Source organism: Panthera uncia (genome assembly GCF_023721935.1).
Source record: "Panthera uncia isolate 11264 chromosome A1 unlocalized genomic scaffold, Puncia_PCG_1.0 HiC_scaffold_17, whole genome shotgun sequence".
In the NCBI taxonomy this organism is placed as follows: Eukaryota; Metazoa; Chordata; class Mammalia; order Carnivora; family Felidae; genus Panthera; species Panthera uncia.
Window position 1 is genome coordinate 93,291,222 of NW_026057577.1, and position 19,882 is coordinate 93,311,103.

The 19,882-nt window shown below is 48.6% G+C and overlaps 2 protein-coding genes across 3 annotated transcripts in view; one reads left to right on the top strand and one right to left on the bottom strand.

The window, feature by feature from the left end:
- The window catches only part of KCNIP1 (potassium voltage-gated channel interacting protein 1), a 342,257-nt gene that overhangs the window by 300,971 nt on the left and 21,404 nt on the right, over positions 1-19,882 (bottom strand). The window lies entirely within an intron of this gene.
- Positions 8,075-18,343, top strand: KCNMB1 (potassium calcium-activated channel subfamily M regulatory beta subunit 1). 2 transcript variants are annotated; one of them, XM_049647795.1, is made up of 4 exons: positions 8,075-8,253; positions 10,631-10,788; positions 12,200-12,371; positions 17,305-18,343. In XM_049647795.1, exons 2-4 carry the CDS (start codon positions 10,655-10,657, stop codon positions 17,572-17,574), a joined length of 576 nt encoding a protein of 191 aa, XP_049503752.1. In that variant the 5' UTR covers positions 8,075-8,253; positions 10,631-10,654; the 3' UTR covers positions 17,575-18,343. The 2 variants fall into 2 exon arrangements, with proteins under 2 accessions (XP_049503752.1, XP_049503751.1); XM_049647794.1 differs by lacking the exon at positions 8,075-8,253 and adding an exon at positions 8,281-8,475.

Below are 19,882 nucleotides of genomic sequence, written 5' to 3' on the forward strand. Positions count from 1 at the left end.
TTTTCTAGGACACTTGGCCCACGTGGGTTTTCTCTCTTTCAGCCACCCCCTCCCTTTCCAGCTCTCAGCTCTATGTTACCTCTCTGCCTTCTGCCTCTCTAAAGCCAGCTCTCTCCCCCCATTCTCCAGAGGGACCGGAAGGGGGAGGGAAGGAGAATCGGACAGAAGAGGACAAAGAACTGACTGCTTGGAGTGGGGAACCAACAGGGAGGCCCATGTAGAGAAATCTGATCAATGTTATTCTTGGTACACACACAGATAACACAGTGTGCAAAGTTCAAAGATAGAGCGGGCCTACCTGAGGGAGGGGCACCTAATTCAGATGACCCTTAATAAACATTGATTGAATTTTGATTTAAATGCTCTGTGACTTTAGTCAAATCAGTTAACCCTTCTTTTTATTATTTTTTAACTTTTTTTAATGTTTATTTATTTTTGAGAGAGAGGGAAAAACAGAATGTGACTGGGGGAGGAGCAGAAAGAGAGGGAGACACAGAATCCGAAGCAGGCTCCAGGCTCTGAGCTGTCAGCACAAAGCCCAACACAGAGTGGGAAGTCACAGACAGCGAGATTGTGACCTGAGCCGAAGCCGAACACTTAACCGACTGAGCCACCCAGGCACCCCAAATCACTTAAGCCCCAAATTCCTCTTGTGGGTGAAAGAGTGAATTATATGAATGAGAAGTACATGAATGAATGATACTATGACAATCACAGCCAGCTGACCAGGAAATTTTGATATCCTACCCAACTCCAATAATGTGATATTCATACTAAGAAGTGGCATTTTATCCAGGACTACATTTCCCAGGCTCCCTTGCACCTGGGTGACACCATGTGACTAGTCCTCACAAATGGAAGGTGAAGATAAGCGGTGCATGTCACTTGTAGGCCAGGTGGTTAAGTACCAATCACCCTCATTTTCTCTCTGCACCCATTCCCTCCTTCTAGTCTATTGGCTAGATAATTCTGGGGTCACCTCAAGGCCACAAAACAGTGGAGCCATAAGATGAAGGAGCCTGATTCCACGAACAACCACCTAGAGGGGAGCCGCCCAACCAGAAGCATACATTCTGGACTCCCCGCAAATGGAAATGCACTGTTGTTGGGAAAAACCAATAAAATCTTGGGATTGCCACAGCTGTTAATCCATCCTTGATAATTCTCCTGCCTCTCAGGGTTGTTACCCAGATTAAAGAAGATGGGCGTAGTGGCTTCAATGGTGCCCCAACACCCACCCCCCTCCTGCCAGCCCTGGAAAAAAGATTTGTCCGTGTCCAAATCCTTGGACCATGTGAATGTGGTCTTATTAGAAGAAAAAGGTCTTTGCAGACATAATTAAGGATTTTGAGATCATCCTGGATTACCTGGGTGTGCTCAAAAACCAACGACGACTGTCTTTGTAAGACAGAAGAGGAGAAGATCCAGTGAAGATAGTTGCAGAGATTGGAGTGACACGACCACAAGCCAAGGAATGCCCGGGACCTCCAAAAGCTGTGAGAGGCAAGGAAGGACCCTCCCCTAGAGCTGTGTAGGCAGCCTCTTGATTTCAGACTTGTGGCCTCCAGAAGTATGAGACAATACATTTCTATTGCTTGAAGCCGCCCAGTGTGTGGCAATTCGTTACAGCAACACTAGGAAACCAACATAATGAGGTATGTACAGAGCCTAGCAAGAAGGCACTCAGTAACTTGTGAATTGTAAAAAAGTAGCCCCAGAGGCCGTTACAGTTTGCTCTTTGGAGACAGGGTCTTCTGGGAGGTAGTGTCCCCTGAGAGCAGGCGCACTTCAAATCTATCTGGTTAACCCCTTGAGCTTTGTGCGAGCAATCTTATTGTTTGTGGATGACAAACATACATATTTATTAACGTGCCACAAGGGAAATTAAAAAGCCCTTTTCTGCAGTGTCTCTTTTCAAATGTCTGCAGATGGGGCGCCTGAGTGGCTCGGTCGGTGATGCGTCCGACTTCAGCTCAGGTGATGATCTCATGGTTCATGGGTTCGAACCCCGTGTCGGGCTCTGTGCTGCCAGCTCAGAGCCTGGAGCCTGCTTCGGATTCTGTGTCTCCCTCTCTCTCCACCCTTCCCCTGCTCGGCTCTGTCTCTCAAAAATAAATAAATCTTTAAAAAAATTTTTTTTTTTAATTTTAAAGGAAGCAGCTGCTGCGGCCAGCGCCCTGGGCTGGCAGACCAAGAGCCAGCCTCAAGAGCAAGCGGTGGCTTCCTCCCAGGGTCCTGGCTCAGACTGAGTCACTGGCTGAGGCGTGGCCAGGAGCTTCAAGAAGGCAATGCCCGGCCCCTCCCCAGGCGGAGGAGAGGCCATAGGGAGAGACTTCCCGGGGGGCCCCTGAAGGAGGCTGTGGAGTAGCGAAAAGAAAGTCGGGGGAGTGGCCAGCAGGCCAGCACCTGCTCTGCTTTAGTGTGCCCATCTATAAAATGAGGGCAATCATAGTACTTACTTCATAGATCACAGGATCAAATGAGATGCTGTGTTCCAAGTACTTAGCACAGTGCCTGTCACATGTTAGTGCATAGGAATTGAGAACCCTAGTTATGGGTAGAGAAATAATCTTCAGAAGGAGTATGGTAAGAACACTGCCTGGGAGTCAGTGGACATGGGCTCCAGACTACATTCTGATACTCATGAGAGGCTGTAGAGAAATGTCTGACTTCCAATCCCTGCACCATCAAAGCTGTGTGGCTTTGGGTAAGTCACTTCACCTCTCTGAGCTCAGACAGCTCACCGGCAGAAGGGAAGTTCACATGTTATTGGATCCTATACTTCTGGGCAAAGTGAATCCTATGATTCCAGGAAAAGAGAAGGGGTTAAAGCCTTTAAAAGGCTCATAATCTTTGACTGTGATCCCTGCTTTTAGAAATCTATTGGAAGAAAAGAATCGGAGAGGTGAACAAAGACTGATGTTCGAAGTTTGTCACTGGAGGAGAGCTAATAATAACAAAACCTTGAAAATAGTCTAAATGTCTCCTAATTGGAAAGTACACATGTTACGGCACATCAGTAAAATGAACTATCACAGACATGAAGCATTATGTTGCAAAATAATATCACCTTAATGGGAATGTGTTTCTATTTAAAATAAGAAGGACATACTTAAAATCATACAGAACATTCCTAAATTTATTTTTAAAAAGCATTTGCATTTGTCTTTAGAATATAATCTAAGCATCAATACTTTGACAGTGGTTTCCTTGGGATGTTGGACTTAATTTCTTCTTTTCTGTGCTTCTCAGATTCTCTACCACTTCCCTCTGTTAATTTGTGAATAGAAAGCCTTACACACAGGAAGCTGTTGACCTACATGATCTCTACGGGCCCTTGGAGGGACGTTCTATGACTCAGCAAAACGGTGGGAATATTCTCTTTGTAGCTTCGAAGCCCCCACCATGCAGGGAGTCGGAAGGGGACGGGAGAGGGAATATCGTTCAGTCCTTGGATCCCATTCTGACAAGCACCACTAAGAATAGTTAATGCATTTGGGGCCCTGAATCTTGCCAGAGTCAAACATGTCCAGGGTGGGGACTTCTTGTTCACTCCTGATCACATGCCGTTGACTTGCCACGAACACGCACTTAGGAGGGGGCTACTGCCCAGGACCACAGCATCACTGGGAGCCCTTGGTTCTCATCACCCCAGAGTCCGAGTCCCATGGACTATGGTATGAAAAGAGCTCCATCAGCCTGCATCTACTTCCCCTATCTTGTCTCTCCCCACCACCCCCAGTGCTCAAATCAGGTCTGTCCTGGGCTAGGAAATTGAAACCTGCTGCCATCTTCCACTTCTATGGCTCTCTCACCTTTATCCCCAGGTTCTGGTCCCCATATTGTGTTCTAATAGATCCAAACTCTCCCAGACCTGTCAGTTCCAGAACAATGACGGGTGCAAGTGAGGGTAGGGGTGGGTGGAGCAGGTCCACCTGCCAGCAGAGTGTGACCTGAGCTCCACTAAACTAACAAGCCAACAAGCACCATTCCTCTATATCCAACAACATGGCGTCCATGGAATATACTATGGCTCACCCATATAAAATGTGTACTGCCGCGTCGGGCTCTGGGCTGATGGCTCGGAGCCTGGAGCCTGTTTCCGATTCTGTGTCTCCCTCTCTCTCTGTCCCTCCCCCGTTCATGCTCTGTCTCTCTCTGTCCCAAAAATAAAATAAACGTTGAAAAAAAAAAAATTTAAAAAAAAAAAAAAAAATGTGTACTGTACAAGCTTTTAAAAAATGTTTTTTGGAATGGGAAAACAAGTACAATATTCTGTTACGTTAAGGAGCAAGAGTTTCTTTTCTGGTCAAATGCTACAACACGGATGAACCTTGAGTACATTATGTGAAGTGAAATAGCCTGACACAACGGGGCAACTTTGGTACGATTCTATTTATACGAGGAATCTAAAGTAGTTAGAGGAACACAAAGTAGATAACAGTTGCCAAGGAGGAGGGAGAAATGAGGAGTCGTTGTGTAATGGGTTATAGAGTTTCAGTTTTGCAAGACGACCAAGTTCTGGAGACCTGGGGCACAACAATGTCAATATCGTTAGCACTTCCAAATTGTACACTTAAACTGGTTAAGATGGTGAACGTTTTTTGAAAATGCAAAAGATTTTCTTCTGACGAAACCACAAACAGCAGCAAAACCCCGATTGTCTGTTTATCTAGCCATGCGACAGTGGTAAGAACAGCTCTGGCCCCGGATCTCAGGGAGCTTATACACTCCAGTGGGAAGACCAGTGAATGGGGAATAGGCACACGAAGAAACAGAGCATCACAAGGACAGGGAGGGAAGGAGCTGCATACATGTGTTCCGAGCATGTTAAACCACAGCCCCGACCTGGCCCAGGAGTCGAGGAGAGTGGCTAAGGGAACAGAAGTGAGGGGAGGACCCCAGGACTGAATCCCAGGGAAGGGGAAGAGCTCACTAGCAGGTGGGGACCCAGGAATGTACCCTCTGGAGGCAGAGAATTGCATGAATCCTTTTAGGAGTGTCTGGAAGGACACACATGCGCCCTGACCAACAAATTCTCTCCAGGTGGTGGGGTCATCATTGTGCTCTATCCTCCTCCTGCACTTCTCTATCCTACAGCTTTTCCACGGTGAGCTTCGATAATGTTGCAGTAAGGAAAAAGCATGAGGAAACGACCTTACTGCGCAGATGGATAGCAGTGCTTTTTATTTATTTATGCTCTTCCTTGTTTCAAAGAGGATTTCAAGCTGCTTACAATTATGTTAACAATATAGCAGGCTAAAATACCTTGTCACTAAGTAAGAAACATGAGGGGAAGGAAAAGTGCGGCTGAAAGAGTGAAACGAGAAAGGTGGGAGGCTTCCCTTCACTCGGACGGAGCAGCCCTGTCCTGCTCCTCCTCAGGTCCAGTCTTGCCATTTAATTCAAATATGGACATTTAATTGTCCTGTTTTTATCCATTGTCTTCTCAACTCCAGTGAAAAATCGTTCACCGTGATTTTCTCTGTCTTTTATTACTCTCTCCCCGAAAATATGTCATTTTATTTTTCCATTGTGCCTTTTTGCAGTTTTAAAAATCCATCTTCCCTTCCCCACGGGGACCCACGGCAGTAGAGTGACATATTCAGAGTCTCTGCACGGTAGGTCCTCAAGTGTGTGAGCGAATGGCTCAGCGAGGACTGAGGGCCACTCATTCTCACTGCCAGCGGCACGGGCTCAGCACGGGCTCAGGACATGGTTGCCAATTTGATTTATGGGACTTATTATCCCAAGTGGTGGCAGAGAATAGATATTGATTCAAAAGGGTTTAAATAAATAAATGGATGCACAATCCAGAAAGGGCTATAGACTGAAGAGGGGGGCTTGTAAAGCAGCTGAGGCAGACGTTGTAAAGGAACATTGGTCCTCTTGAAAACTATGCTTAAGGGAGTCACGGAGGAGCAGGCATGAGCTGTGGGGTCAGCAAGCACAGGTTCACGTCAGGCTCCATCACATCATGTGACAGGGGAGTGACCTTGGGCAAAGCATAGAAACGAGGCCTTTTGTGAGGACTGCTGAGAGGAATGTATATATATTTGTGTATGCATATGCATATGCATGTATATGTGTATGTATATGCATGTGTGTGTATGTATAGGTTTATGGACATGTGCGTATGTGTATATGTGTATGCGTGTGCATATGTACATTGTGTGCACATGCACATGTACATTTTGTACACGTGCATATGCATATACATCTGTAAACATGTGCATGCATGTATATGCATATGTGTGCATATATGTGTATATGTATGTGAAAGTGTGTACACCTGTATATGCATACACATGTATATGTGTGTGTGCAAATATGTACATGCATGTGCGCAGTGTGTGTCTACACATATGTATACATGCATCTGTATATGTATATGTATTTGCATTGGGATGTGGCTCATGCCCTGGCCCATAGTAACTGCTCAATAAATGAAAATCCCACTTATAACTCTACTTCTATTCCATTTGTGCACTGGTGAGCAACCTGATATAAGAATATAGAGGGCATTTCTAAAGCTCCCCTATACCACTCCATATAGTCATTTCAGGCTTTTTCATCCCCACTGGTTCAGTTCTACCACAATCACTAGCAACAGTAAGTTTCCCTTTTAAATCACTTACAATATATTCTAGTTACTGGGACTGCATAACAAATTCCCTCAAAATATAGTGGCATAAAACAACCATTTAATTTGCTCGTGGGTTTTGTGGATGGGGAATTCAGAGAGTGCACAGAGTGGGTGGCTGGTCTCTGCTCCATGATGTCTGTGGCCGCAGCTGGGGGACTTGAAGGCTGGGGCTGGCGTCATCGGTAGGCTCCTTCACTCATGTCAGTGGGGGATGCTGGTTGTTGGCTGAGAAGCGAACTGGGGCTGTCAGCTGGAACACCTCCATGTGACCTCATGGCTTCCCCATGATACAGTGGCTGGCTCCAAGGGAGGTGTCCTGGGAGAGGGTGCCCAGTGAAAGCTGTATCGCTGTTTATGACTTAGCTTTGGAAATCACACAGTGTCACTTCTACCACATTCTATTAGCAAGGTGGTTACAGACCTCTGCCAGTGTTGAAGGACACAGATGCCCCTCTTGATGGAGGAGCGTTGATGTCACATTGTAGGAAGAGCATGTGGGATGGGATGCATATTTGTGTGGCCATCTTTGGAAAACACACTCTGCCGGCCAGAAAGCTTAGGTGATCTCTTATTTTTCAAGAGGCACCGAAGGTTTAGGTATAATTATCTCCATTCTAGAAATGGACAAACTGAGACAAAGATGCAAAGCAATTTGCCTTGGGCACTCTATTTAACCTCTCTGAGCCTCAGTTACCTCATTTATAAAATGCGTAGAAAAACCTCTACCTGAATAGATTGGTATGAGCCCGCAGTGCTTGTTACATTAGAGTGTTGGAGGTTTGAAGTTGGGAAGGCGTTTTGTGATTTCTAACAGCCCAGGTGAATGCAGAGCACTAATCTTTATTGCTGTAGTATCGTTATTTCCTTGCCCTTCACCTACAGCCCCACAGCCAGCTAAGGACCTGAGTCTTTCTCCACATACCTTCGAGAGCAGAGCTTGTCCCAGCATTTCGGAGGGGGGCTCACTTTCGTGCAGCAGAAGAGCTCACGGGCCCCATTTCTTGTCTCTTTCCCTCTTCCAAAAGGACAAGTACCTTGGGAAGAGGCTACCTGGCTGAGCAGGCTGCCCCTGGACCTGGCTGGCTGGCACAGCAGTGGGACTGTCACTGCTTTCAGCTTCTGCTTGGCTGGGCTTTAAAAGGTGGATTTCTCTTCCTCTGCCTCAAATCTCCATTATTCCTAACCTTCCTCATTACTCTGAATGAAGTAAGTTTTAAAAAAATCCCAATAATGTAGTTGAGAAAACTGAAGCTCAGAGAGGTGCGGTGACCTGCACAGGGTCACACAGCATGCAAGTGTCAGAAGGCTCTGGAGGGTTTGGACGCTCCTGTGGAGAAATGCCAGCCCCCTAGTGGCTGATAAGCCCAACCCTTTGGAGCTCTAACTCCTCCTCCTTCCCTCATGTCAACAAAAGGAAAATCATTTCCCGTTCCTGACTTCTGTGCCAGACCAGAGAGACTGAATGACGAAGAAATGTCTCTAAATGCACCGGGATGGTCTTTCCTGGCTTCTCAGTTTTGCTGTCTTTTGTTGTTCAAAATCTGTTTTCTACAGACCCTGGAAATTGCAGGTGTGGGGGCCTGGTAACGGCTGCTGTTGTCTCCTGGGTTGGTACCTACTCTCTTGAGTTTGTGTCCCGGGGCTGTGTGCTCAGACTTGACCATGTTTGGGCATGGAGGCTTGTCCCAGATGGGGACCAAAGCCCGCTTTCCCAGAGATGGGCTGGGAGCCCAAGCTTCTCGCTGCAGCTCAGGCAGCCTCTTTTGGGGTGGGGGCAGGGGCCAGGCAAGAAGTATCTGCCTGCTGAAGACTCCAGGGCACAGGAGACTGTGAGTAGTGTGTCCAGAGCCCTTGGGGAGTGGTTTCTCCAACGATTGACGACTGACCGGGGGTTAGTGGGGAGATCGTGGGGGAGGGAGGCTGGCCGCGCAACTTCCTTCCTTAAGGGAGGTCCATCAGGATTCTGGGCTCCAGAGGGGCTGACAGTGGTGTCAGCAGAGAGATGAGAACTGCTGGTGTCTGGGCCCGTGGTCTGGTGGCCTACTGGGGGATCACTCCATGGCTGGATCACTCTAGTACCTCAGTGTCCTAGCACTCAGGTCCCAGCTCCCAGAGCACCAGAGGGTAGCCACCCGGAGAGCAGGGCTGGTCCTGGCATTTGTCCCGGGGGAGGAGTGGGACAAAAAATAGGCTCAGCAAGAGCACTGGGGGCTTCTGCTCCAAACCTTCAGGATTCCCTTTGTTATACTAGTAACTAATGTTTAGTACAGCCTGCATCGGGCCAGACCCTGTGATCAATATGTGATATTTGGCATGTGACTTGATCTTTGTCAGAACTCTCTGAAGCAGGTACTATTATTCTTGTTTTATAGTCATATGGTTGCTAAGTGGCAAAGTCAGGATTTGATCCCGGGTCTGCTGACCTCAGAGTCCTCCCTGCCCCACCCCCCACCAAACCCTTAAACACCATACTCTACAATCTGTCCTTAAGGAAGAGAATGTCAACCAAAATACCAGGTCTAGAGGACCCTCCAAAATCCTACCTTCTCCTTCATTCTCTGTCTTTCTGAAATTCACCCCAGACTTTGAGTGACTTTTCCAAATGAAAGATATATCCAAAAAGTCCAGATATTTAGCAACTCTCAAAAGTGAGAAATTCTTCTTGGAGTCTAACTGAAATCCCTCCTCTTATAGTGGCAATCCATTTCTTCCTATCCAGGCCTCAGGGGATATCAGCAGCTCCTACTCTTCTTCCTGTCTGAAGGCCCTCCCTGCGGTTGTTAAATCCCATCCATACCGATAACCATATCCATATCCATATCCTCACCCCATTCTTTTGTCCTGCGTGGTTTTATCACCACCCTGCAAACCTACTATCTCAGTGTAGGTAAACAGTATCACCAGAGCATTACAGACAGGTGAGACCTGAATAGATAGCAGGTTCCAAACTTCTCTGTTATGGGGGGAGCCTCTCCCCTCCCCTCTCCTTCCCTCCCCTCCCCTCCCCTGTCCTCTCTCTTCTCCTCTCCTCTCCTCTCCTCTCCTCTCCTCTCCTCTCCTCTCCTCCTGAGTTCCCAGACGTGGTCACCCAACACCCCTGCCTTCCCAGTGTCAGGAGTGCCCAGGGGCTGGGAGGACACAAGAAGGCATGCAGCAGAGGGGGCAGTGCCCCTGGGAGGACTGAGTAGCCTGGAAGGTAGGGGACTCACCAATGGCAGCTTCTGGAGTGCACCCCCACTCTTCAGTAAAGAGCCCGTTGTGTTCGGGGTAGTCAGCCTACCCGGCTGCCTGCTTGGGGGCCCTGCTGCCCCTACTCTGCTTGCTGCCCCCAGCCCGGCCAACCTTGCCTGGGGATTGTTTGGTAAACTGTGAAGTGTCCTAGGAGAAAGTGCTTGGGTGTTCCACACCTGCTGCCTACTGTTTTCCATTTATGTCACTGTATTACTTTTCTATTGCTGCCACAACAATTACTACATACTTGGTGGCCCCAAACAACAGAAATCTCCTCTCACATAGTTCTGAAAGCCAGAAGTCCAAAGTCTCCTCTGGCTTCTTACCTTCTCCTCTTGTCAAAGGACCCTTGTGATTACATTTGGGGTCTGCATGGATAATCCAGGATAATCTCCCCATCTCAGCATCCCTAAAGTCTTTGCCATGTAAAGTACCAGTCGCAGATTCCAGGGCTGAGAATATGGACCTCCTCTTAGGAGCCATTATTGAGCCTATCATACATGCGACCTTGGACTAGTCACTCTACCTCTCTGGGCCCCGGATCCTTCAACGGTGGAAAGGGGATGATACTTGCCTCTCAGAGCTGATGGGAGGCTTCAATTGGGGTCAAAAAAGCCCTCTGAAGTTGCAACACTCCACATAAAACTAGAGGTGGTGTTGATCTTTGAGTACCCTCCCCTCTTGCCTGTCCCCCTTGTGGGGATTACCTGTTGCCTGTGCTCATCCCGTGTCTGTTTGCCTCTGTGGCTCCAGAAATGACCGCTGCCTGCAGTGGACATGGGGAAGAAGCTGGTGATGGCCCAGAAGCGGGGAGAGACTCGAGCCCTTTGCCTGGGTGTGGCCATGGTGGTGTGTGCTGTCATTGCCTACTATATCCTGGGCACGACCATGCTGCCCCTCTACCAGAAAAGGTACTGCACTCTCCTGGCTGCCCCACCCTCCAGCCATTCTCCCAAGGGTCTGTTCTGCCAGGAACCCCAGCCTCTTCCTAACCCTCCCCTTGACTTCACATCAGGCAGGAAGGTCTGGACAATCCTCAGTCTTAGGGTTCACGGTTCAAGTGCAGGGAGGGTAGGCCTGACCGGACCCTGCTCATCCGGGGTTCTGGGACCTGGGGGTGGCAGACATAGGAGGCCCTTCTCACAAGAAACAGTGAAGGATCAGAGCAAATGCTCCAGCGTGAGTTTACCCCCGGAGAAATCAGAGTTCTAGATTTTCATAGCTCATTTGCACAGTTTGACTCCCCTTCGGAAACCTCCTAGTCAGGTGGGCGTCTAGCCTCCTGTTGAATACCTCAAGTGACAGGGAGCTCAGTACTTCATTGTACATACCATTTCATTTTGGGGCTTTTCTGAGTAGGAAATGTCACACTGAGCCAAAGCCTGTTCCCCTGGAGCTCTGTTCTGGAATCTCACAGATGTTCCATGCCCTTGCTCCCCGACATGTCAACCACTCGAGCTTTTAAAGGAAAAGGTGTGAAGTTCCTGACCCATTCTCTCCACTTGAGTTTTGAGGATGAGTCTCAGACCCTCGCCTCTGGACATTTCCCGCTGCTGATAGTCCCCCTCCATCTGGCAATGTGTGTCCTGCCTGATAAACGGGAGATGAGTCACAGTTGATCCCCTGATGAGTGGATGAGCCTGTTAGCCTCTCCTGGGCCTGCTTCTTCCCCATGTTTTATAACCCTGGAGCGATTCCAGGTTGGAATCTTACCCGAGAGAGGCATTGTACAGGACTGCTGTGTGCCTATGACACGTTATCTCCAGGTTGACCGCCATCCCCACCAACCTCCCTACCCTGGCACAAATCAAGTCCCTTCTACATCCACTCATTTTAGGGGAAAAGGCACAGGTCCGGTGTGGCCTCAGAAAAGTCATTCGACTTTTCTGAGCCCTCCTTCCCACCGCCTGCAAGATGAGGATGGTGTGGCTCAGGGCTAAGGGGTCTCAGGTCTGGCTGCTCAGCGGAATCAAGGCAGGGGGCTTTTAAAAACATACCAGGGCCTGGGCCCCGCCCACCTTAGAAATTCTGATACCCTTGTTCTGGGACATGGCTTGGACTTGGAAATCTTTTCAAAAGCTCCCCAGGGCTTTGGGTCAGCAACCCCAGGGGAGAATCATTTATCTAGATGATCTCTAAGAGGCTTAAAAGCATTGATATTCCGATTCTATGGTTCTTGTGAGTGGGGTCACACTCCTTTAGTGCTAGATGATTATGGCAAGATGGAAGTCCCAGGCCTAGTCTCTCCAAAGGGGTTTAAACCTGGTGCTCTGTGCCACCCAGGTTCTGAGATATGTATGTATGTGTACATGGTCTCCCCAGCGTGTGGACCCAGGAATCCACGTGCCACCTGATTGAGACCAACATCAGGGACCAAGAGGAGCTGGAGGGCAAAAAGGTGCCCCAGTACCCATGCCTGTGGGTCAATGTGTCAGCTGTGGGCCGGTGGGCTGTGCTGTACCACACGGAGGACACTCGTGACCAGAACCAGCAGGTACTGACTGGGGGGTGGGGTGGGGAGGGGATGGGCACATATCCCCCTTGCCCCTGGCAGGTGCATGGGCCTCTTCCTAACTGGATCCACATCTCCACTCTAGAGCATGGAGCCTGAGCCTACGTGATGAGGGTCCACAGCTGATATGAGGTCCAGCCAGACTTAGCTCTTCTGGGTTGGAGTTAGACAGACCTGGGTTGGAATCCCCACTCTGCCACTAAGTGCTGTATGACTTGGGGCAGGCAGTGAGCCCCTCTAAGCTCAGCTGCCACCTTTGCTGCAGTGCTGCTAATGAAGACAGAGGCTGCGTAGTGTGCTGAGTTCAATGTCAGGTGGATAGCCGGCACTTGTATAAGGTGAGTCAAATGAGAGACCAGACCCAGAGCTGACCCCACGGGAGGGAACTCCTGAGATCCCCCTCGCTTCCCCCAGGAAAGCAGAGGCTGGAGAAATCTCTGGAAACCAGTGCTTGGGAGATTTTTCCCATCACTACCTCCTGCACCCCCAACCCGCCATCCTAGTCTTTCCTATAGAAAATACAAGTTGGCCCTATCCATTCACTCATTCATTCCATAGTCACTGAGCACTTCCTGTGGCAGGAGCTTTGGACTCAGGAGGAGAAAGCTTACATGGGAAATAATATCTAATGGGGAGGGATCAGTGCCATAGAGAGGAAAAGAGAAAATTATGGGGTCAAGGGCAGGAGTGACTTTTTCTAGCCAACAGCGAGGTGAGGGTGTCAGGAAAGTATTTGTGTTAGGCTTTAAAAATCAGCAGGGGTGAGATACACAGAAACATGGAGGGCAGCATGCATGGCAAATGGAGGGCATAGAATAGAAGGCACTGGAAGGCGTGCTGCAGAAACCAACGCAGAGTTCAGTGGGACAGGAAGATGTTGCAGAGATGGGCTCCACATGACCCACCTATGGAATCAGAAAGTTTTTTGTTTGTGGAAGGTTTTTATATGTTTTTTTTTTTTTTTGAGAGAAGCAAAACTTTAGTGAAAGCACTACAAGTTATGGATAATAATTAGCTCCCATATTTAAAAAAAAAGATGATAGAAAACACTTTACTGATTTTTTTTTTTGATAAAAAGATCATCTTTAAGTATATCCGGGTGAAACAGCGAACACAGCACAGTAGGAAAGGAGAAGTAAGTGTTGAATTCCACTGCAAGACACAACACAGCACCATTAGCAAAGTGGGTAGAAGAAGCTATCCTACAACGCATGGAGTTAGACTTTTATATCCAGTAGAGATTTTTTTCAAGCTTTAGAAGTCCAGCATAAGGAAGCGAATTGGGGGAAGGGCTAAGCTTATCTACCATCACCATTTTACCAAAAAACACAATGATTCAACCTCATGAGAAATAGAGGCTGATCTGCCTGAATAGCAAATAGAGCAAATGCCAAGGCGGTCCGATCTCTCTGATTCCATTGGGACAGATAGAGAGACCTGTCTCATCAACCTGGGCCCGGGACAGGTCAAGTTCTTTTGCATTTGTACCAGAAAGCCAGAGCTTTATCTGGAACAAGTTCACTCCAAATAATGCTCCATGGTGCTGATTTTAGCAGGAGGTGGGGTCATAAATGCCTACCATTTCCTAGGGGATGGCTCTACTGGTTACCGGGAACTTAAATCCAAGTAGACCATAAAGAAGGGAAATGCTAATGATATTCTGGCACAGTACAAGCTGTGTGCCTGTCATCTCTGCCAAGGACTATGCAAGTATGGAATTGAAATGTGATCAGGCATTCTGGCACTGGTCAACTCTGGCCATGCATTGGAACCACCTGGGGACTTAACAAAACTGGATTCCTACACCAGACCAATTGATGCAGAATTTTAGGGCTCTCCAGGTGATTCTAAGGCTTAGAATTACCTCTGGGAGCAAACAGGAGTCTTTAAATGGTCTGTGGTCCTGGGGGCATGACCAGAGTGGTACAGAGGAGTGTGAAGTTCAACGACTGGGCAGAGAGCCTGGGGCCATGACAAGCAGCCAGGATGGAGGTAGGGCCTGCAGTAAGGATAGATGCTGACAGTCAGAGTTTGGTAGCTGCTGGGATGGGATGGGAAGGGCAGAGTGTTGATGGTGCACAGTGGGATTACTGACAGTGTTGGAGGGGTCATAGAGAAATGGGTCTGGACAGTGCAAGGTGACCAGACCTGTTTTGTCAGCACTAACACGACTCAGCCCCACCCGATGGGGATAGAGCCCCTACGTCCTCCTGAATCAGCACCTACCTGACTCCTGCCTCTTCTTTGGCATTCAGTGGCTGCTGATTTATCCCAAGGAGCAAGAAGCAAATTCCCAAAGACAACCAGAAGGGATCACTGGTGTGATAGGAACTGTGAGCAGGCCGGCTTGCCTGAGCAGGCCTGCCTGACTCTGAGGTTGCCAGTTCAGAGGAGCAAGGGGCCAGATCTGCCCCTGTAGTGAGCTGTCTGCAGCATGTGAGACATGTGAGAGCATGTGAGCATGCTCTGCCTGCACCTGTAAGGACAGTGCAGGCTGGTAGACACAGACTCTTCGTCTTCTTTCTCCTAGCACCCAGGCATCACCAGGAGAGTTGCTAAAGAGGCTGCTGCTCTGGTGGGACAGTGGAAGCACCCTTTGTGGTTTTGTCAAGCAGCTGGGTTGGTGCGCCAGCTACCCCATCTACTTTCATTCAGCTCTGGAGTACAGGGAGCCAGTGCTCTGGGCCAGCTGAGCGTGTTCCGGATTCACGTGTGAAAGGCCGTCAAGGCTACCACCCCCCAGCCTCACTCTGAGGAAGGAGGCTACCGGTCAGCTACTGGTTCTCCCATGAGCCTTAGTGCAGGAGATTCTAAGCCCCTTCCCATGCTCTGTGCTGAGAATGTGCTGTCACAGGACTTGGGGAAAGGTTGGACCATTTCAGATCCTTCATATAACTCAGAGGTAGCTGGATCCCGGACAGGGGACAGAGGATGCAGATAGGCCCCAGGCCTCTGAGGTCGGTCCTGCAAAGTGAACTCCTGTCCAGTGTCTTGTCAAAAAGTCCCACCAAAGGATCCAGCATGACCACATGCTGGCAAAAGACACAGAGGGGCCCAGGATGGGCACAAGGCCTCACCTGAGAACTTATCCACCAGTCCCTCTTTAAGAATGGAAAGAAAGAGCTGTTGTTGCAATTTCATAGTTAAGTCACATTATTTTTGTTATTACTTTTGATAGCATCTTCCATTTACTGAGAACTTAGCATGTTCTGGGCTCTGTGCTTGGGCTTTACATGTATCATCTCTTCTAATGTCCTCACAAACCCATTTTGCAAGACTCAGAGAGGTTGTACAACTTGGAACTGGTGGCTGAATCCAGGTCTGTCTGGTTCCACAGCCACACCATTGCTCAATGGGGTAGGTTACCAAGGTCATAGTGAGAGGCACTGGGGAGACAGGCTAGGTCCTCTCAGCTCAGAATTCTGAATTCACCTGCTATGGGACCCTGCAGTGCCCAACAACTTAGACTGGCAGATTCCCTGGAGGCAGTGTTTCCCAGCCTTAGTTGCTCCCTGGCTGGCTGGGAACCTACTTGGGTGGCAGTTCCCCCACATCCCAGGCTGTCAGAACGTGAATGCAACCATCCTCTTTACTGCTGGATGAGTGCTGTGTGGGCCAGCAGCTTTGGGGACGGGGTCTCATTCACATTCAGGAAGTGACCAAGGCCTGGGTAGAGGCTGGCTCAACATTACACATGTTGATCTTGGACATGATTATACTAGGCCAGTGGTCTCCAATCACTGTAGGAAGGGATCACTTGTTTTCTGGACCCTGCCCTCAGTAATTCAGAGTGAGTGGGAAGCTGTGCTCTGGCCAGGTGGTCTGCTGCAGATTCTGTGACGGGGGAACCACCTTTGCAGAATATCTCCCAGAGCCTCACATACATAACATTCAGACCTCCCGGCACAGAACGGAGATAAAACCAGGGTCTCCATTCTGTGCCTCCTCTGCAGAACTTTCCAGATGGACCTCACCTGACCAGGCCAGAGGCTCCTAACAACCAGTGTCAGAATTAAGTGTGTGCCACGCTTTGCCTGCACAAGCTCTTTCAAATGTAATGTCTTTTTCCTTTGAATCCCAGTATCAAATACTGGCTTGCCCATATCTTTTTTTTGGCTCACAAAGGGCTAGAACCACGGAGGGTTTTTGATTCAAATTTTTGCCAATGTTTTAAAACTGCGGGAGTTCACATTAAAATTTGGGGTTCTGGCCTTTCTTGAAATTTTGGAGGCCTGGCTACAACAGGTCTTCTGGATCGCATGGCATGCATCGTCCGGATGGTGTGAGGACTGACAGTCTGGAAGCTTCTGGTTCTCTTCATTTCATCAGGCCCCACCCCCCCCCCCCCCCCCCGACAATTGTCCCTGGCACCAGGGGAAGTGTCAGGTGGCACCCGTCATCTCTTCCCTCCCCCACTTCACATGTGGATGCTGCAGTGTGAGCCCCGTGGGCGACTGAGCGTATGACCTCTGCCCTGGATCCAAATGCAGAGCCTACTCAGTCTGTGTCACTCATTGGCCAGTTAAGTTTGAAGCCCATCTTTAATAACATCCTTTGAAGGAGATATTGCTATTAACCCATTTAAGAGATAAGATATCAAGGTTGAGAAAGGCGAGCAATTTGCCTAAGGTTCTACAGCCAGTGGAGGCAGAACTAGGACTCCAGTTGGGCCCCCCCCTCCAGGTGTGGGCATGTACCCTGAGCAGCTCCTGGGTCACTGTCCTCACAAATGACACTGTGAAGGTGCCCTCTGGAACCAAGCAGTGCACAGCCTTCCAAGCTTCAACCAGTCCCAACTCCCAGCCGGGGGCCCAACGCCAAAGCCAACACTTTCCCTTACTTCATGCCAGCCCCTCATCTTGCCCAAAGCAACGGGGATTTCTGACTTCATGGGTGCTCTTGCTTCCCCTCACAGTGCTCCTACATCCCACGCAGCCTGGAAAACTACCAGGTGGCCCGGGCCGATGTGGAGAAGGTCAGAACGAACTTCCACGAGCATCGGATTTTCTACTGCTTCTCAACGACTCGGGAGAATGAGACCACTGTCCTGTACCGGCGCCTCTATGGACCCCAGACCCTGCTCTTCTCTCTCTTCTGGCCCACCTTCCTGCTGACCGGTGGCCTCCTCATTATCGCCATGGTGAAGATCAACCAGTCCCTTTCCATCCTGGCGGCTCAGAAGTAGACCTATCCATGCCACAGCATGCTCGGCCGGAGGGGACTGGGTGGGCCCCCAGGCCTCTCCCTACTCTTGTATCCATGTCTTCTCCCCCTGCCTTCTCACTATTAGGGCTCTTATCCATCCCACCTTCCGCTACGTGGGTGGGCCTTGGGAAATCCCTTTGTTAACTCATTCCTGATAAGATGGGAATGTGCAACAGCCCCCTGGTGCTTCAGAGAGCTCCAGGCCAGCTGGTAACAGCTTCCCATAGCCTGTCCCCACTCAACTGGCTCAAACCCACTTTCTACTGCACCACGGACCCCGCCCCACAGACAACAATGATGCTTATCTCTGTGCCTGTGTTTTCTCGGTTGGCTCAAAGGCCCACCTTTGCCGTCCCTGGCAAACCTCAGTTCCTTCTTTGAATTCCATAATGAAAACAATAGCAGGTCCCACGTATACAGAACATTTAGAATATTGCTTTTAGGACACTCAGTGCTATATGCATTTTTATTCCAAAATTAACAAATATAGGCACAAACTTCTGGTTCTAAAATACTTAAGTCATGGGGATGTCATGTACAGCATGGTGACTATAGTTAACAATTCTGTGTTACATATTGGAAAGTTGCTAAGAGAGTAAATCTTAAAAGTGCTCGTCACAAGAAAACAAATTTGTAGCTATGTATGGTGACAGATGTTAACTAGATTTAGTGCGGTGATCATTTTGCAATATACACAATATTATGTTGTACACCTGAAACGGATGTAATGTTATATGTCAATTATACCTCAATAAAATATACATATATACATCAAGAGGCTATAAGGAAATATACTAAAATACATCAAAATATTAACAGAGGGATTGGGATGGTGGTTAATTTTCATTTTCTTCCTCATCCCTCTTTTTATTTTTCATACTTTTCTAAGTTTTCAGCAGTAGGAAGGTGTGGCTTCATTGGTTTTGTTTTTAATGAGAAAAGCAATAGTAGGTATTATTTTAAAAAGATTTGGAAGGGTGAGCCTCACATCCCCAAACAGGTGGAAGTAGGCTGGGGAGGGGTTGGGCTCCAATCAGAGGCAGGCTTTTGAGAACATACAATTTTAAGAGCCCTCTATGGAAGGAAGGTAACCACATAGATGGGGATGCATAATTTACAATGCAGGTAAGTATAAGGCACTGGCCCTGCAAGGGAAGCCTGTCTCACACGTGAAAAGGGCATAAGTGGAGGATGCCATCGTCTCTACTGTTACTACTCCAAGAAGTTTCCCTAGAGCAGTGGTTCTCAAAGTACAGTCCCTGGTCCAGCGACATCAGCATTCTGGGGAGCCTTGGGAGAAATGCACGTTCTCAGGCCCCGGCTCCAGCCCAAGGGAGTGTGGTGGAGTGGGGTGGGGTGGCGGATGGAGGAGGGGGACAGCATTCTGTATGTTAACAATGGCTGCAGGGGCTTCCGTGGTACCCCCAAGCGTGAGAACCACTGGTGTAGGGAACAAGTGCCCTGTCACTGGGCTTTTCGGAATGGATGGATGACTGTTTGACAGTGCAGTTCCTGAGCTGGATGTGAAGTTAGGCTGGCATCTCTGAAGTTCCTTCTGGAGCTGTGATTCTAGATGCAGCCCCGGGGTATAAATCTTGTCTCTGCCTCTGCCAGATTTCATCTCTCAGATTCACAGTTGTTTCATCTTGAAAAAGTGACTCCTCCTTTTGGGTGGTTGGGAGGGCTGAATGAAGGTTTGGCATATGGTAGGTGGCCAGAACGGAAGCAATTATTAATTACCATAATAAGAAATAAATACTCAGAAGCTCCCAGAAGCAATTATACCAAAGATAATGTTAGCTAGCATTTATTGGTGCTTATGTATTATATGCTGGGCACTGTGCTAAGCAGTTTGCCTTGTAGAAATTCAGCAAGGTACTACTCAGCCTACCTCAGAGAGGAGAGAACAGCACAGGACAGTGGTTAAGTATGTGAACTTGTGATGTGGACTGCCTGGCTTCAAATAACCAACCCTGCCATTCACTAGCTGGGTGACCTTGGACAAATACCTCAATTTCCTCATTTGCAAAATAGGAACTAATAATATCTCCCTTTTAGGACTGTTGGTATTAAATTAGTTATTCTACAAGCTTCTTAGACTAGTGACTGGCATATGGCAAGTGCTCTATAAGATACTATGAAAAACTGAAGCTCTAAGATGTCATTGGCCAAGGTCATTCATATAGCAGGTGAGGAGCTAGGAATCAAGCCCTGGGCTGTGTGTGTCATTCCAGAGCGGACTGTCAACCACAGTACTTGAGCAGACGCAGATGAAAGGCTGAGGGCCC

Bases quoted from the DNA above. Each gene is read 5' to 3' on its own strand.
- KCNMB1 (XM_049647795.1), top strand. From the start codon at position 10,655: ATGGGGAAGAAGCTGGTGATGGCCCAGAAGCGGGGAGAGACTCGAGCC. The intron at 10,789-12,199 runs GTACTGCACTCT...TGGTCTCCCCAG, and splicing joins CTGCCCCTCTACCAGAAAAG to CGTGTGGACCCAGGAATCCA. The intron at 12,372-17,304 runs GTACTGACTGGG...TTCCCCTCACAG, and splicing joins CTCGTGACCAGAACCAGCAG to TGCTCCTACATCCCACGCAG.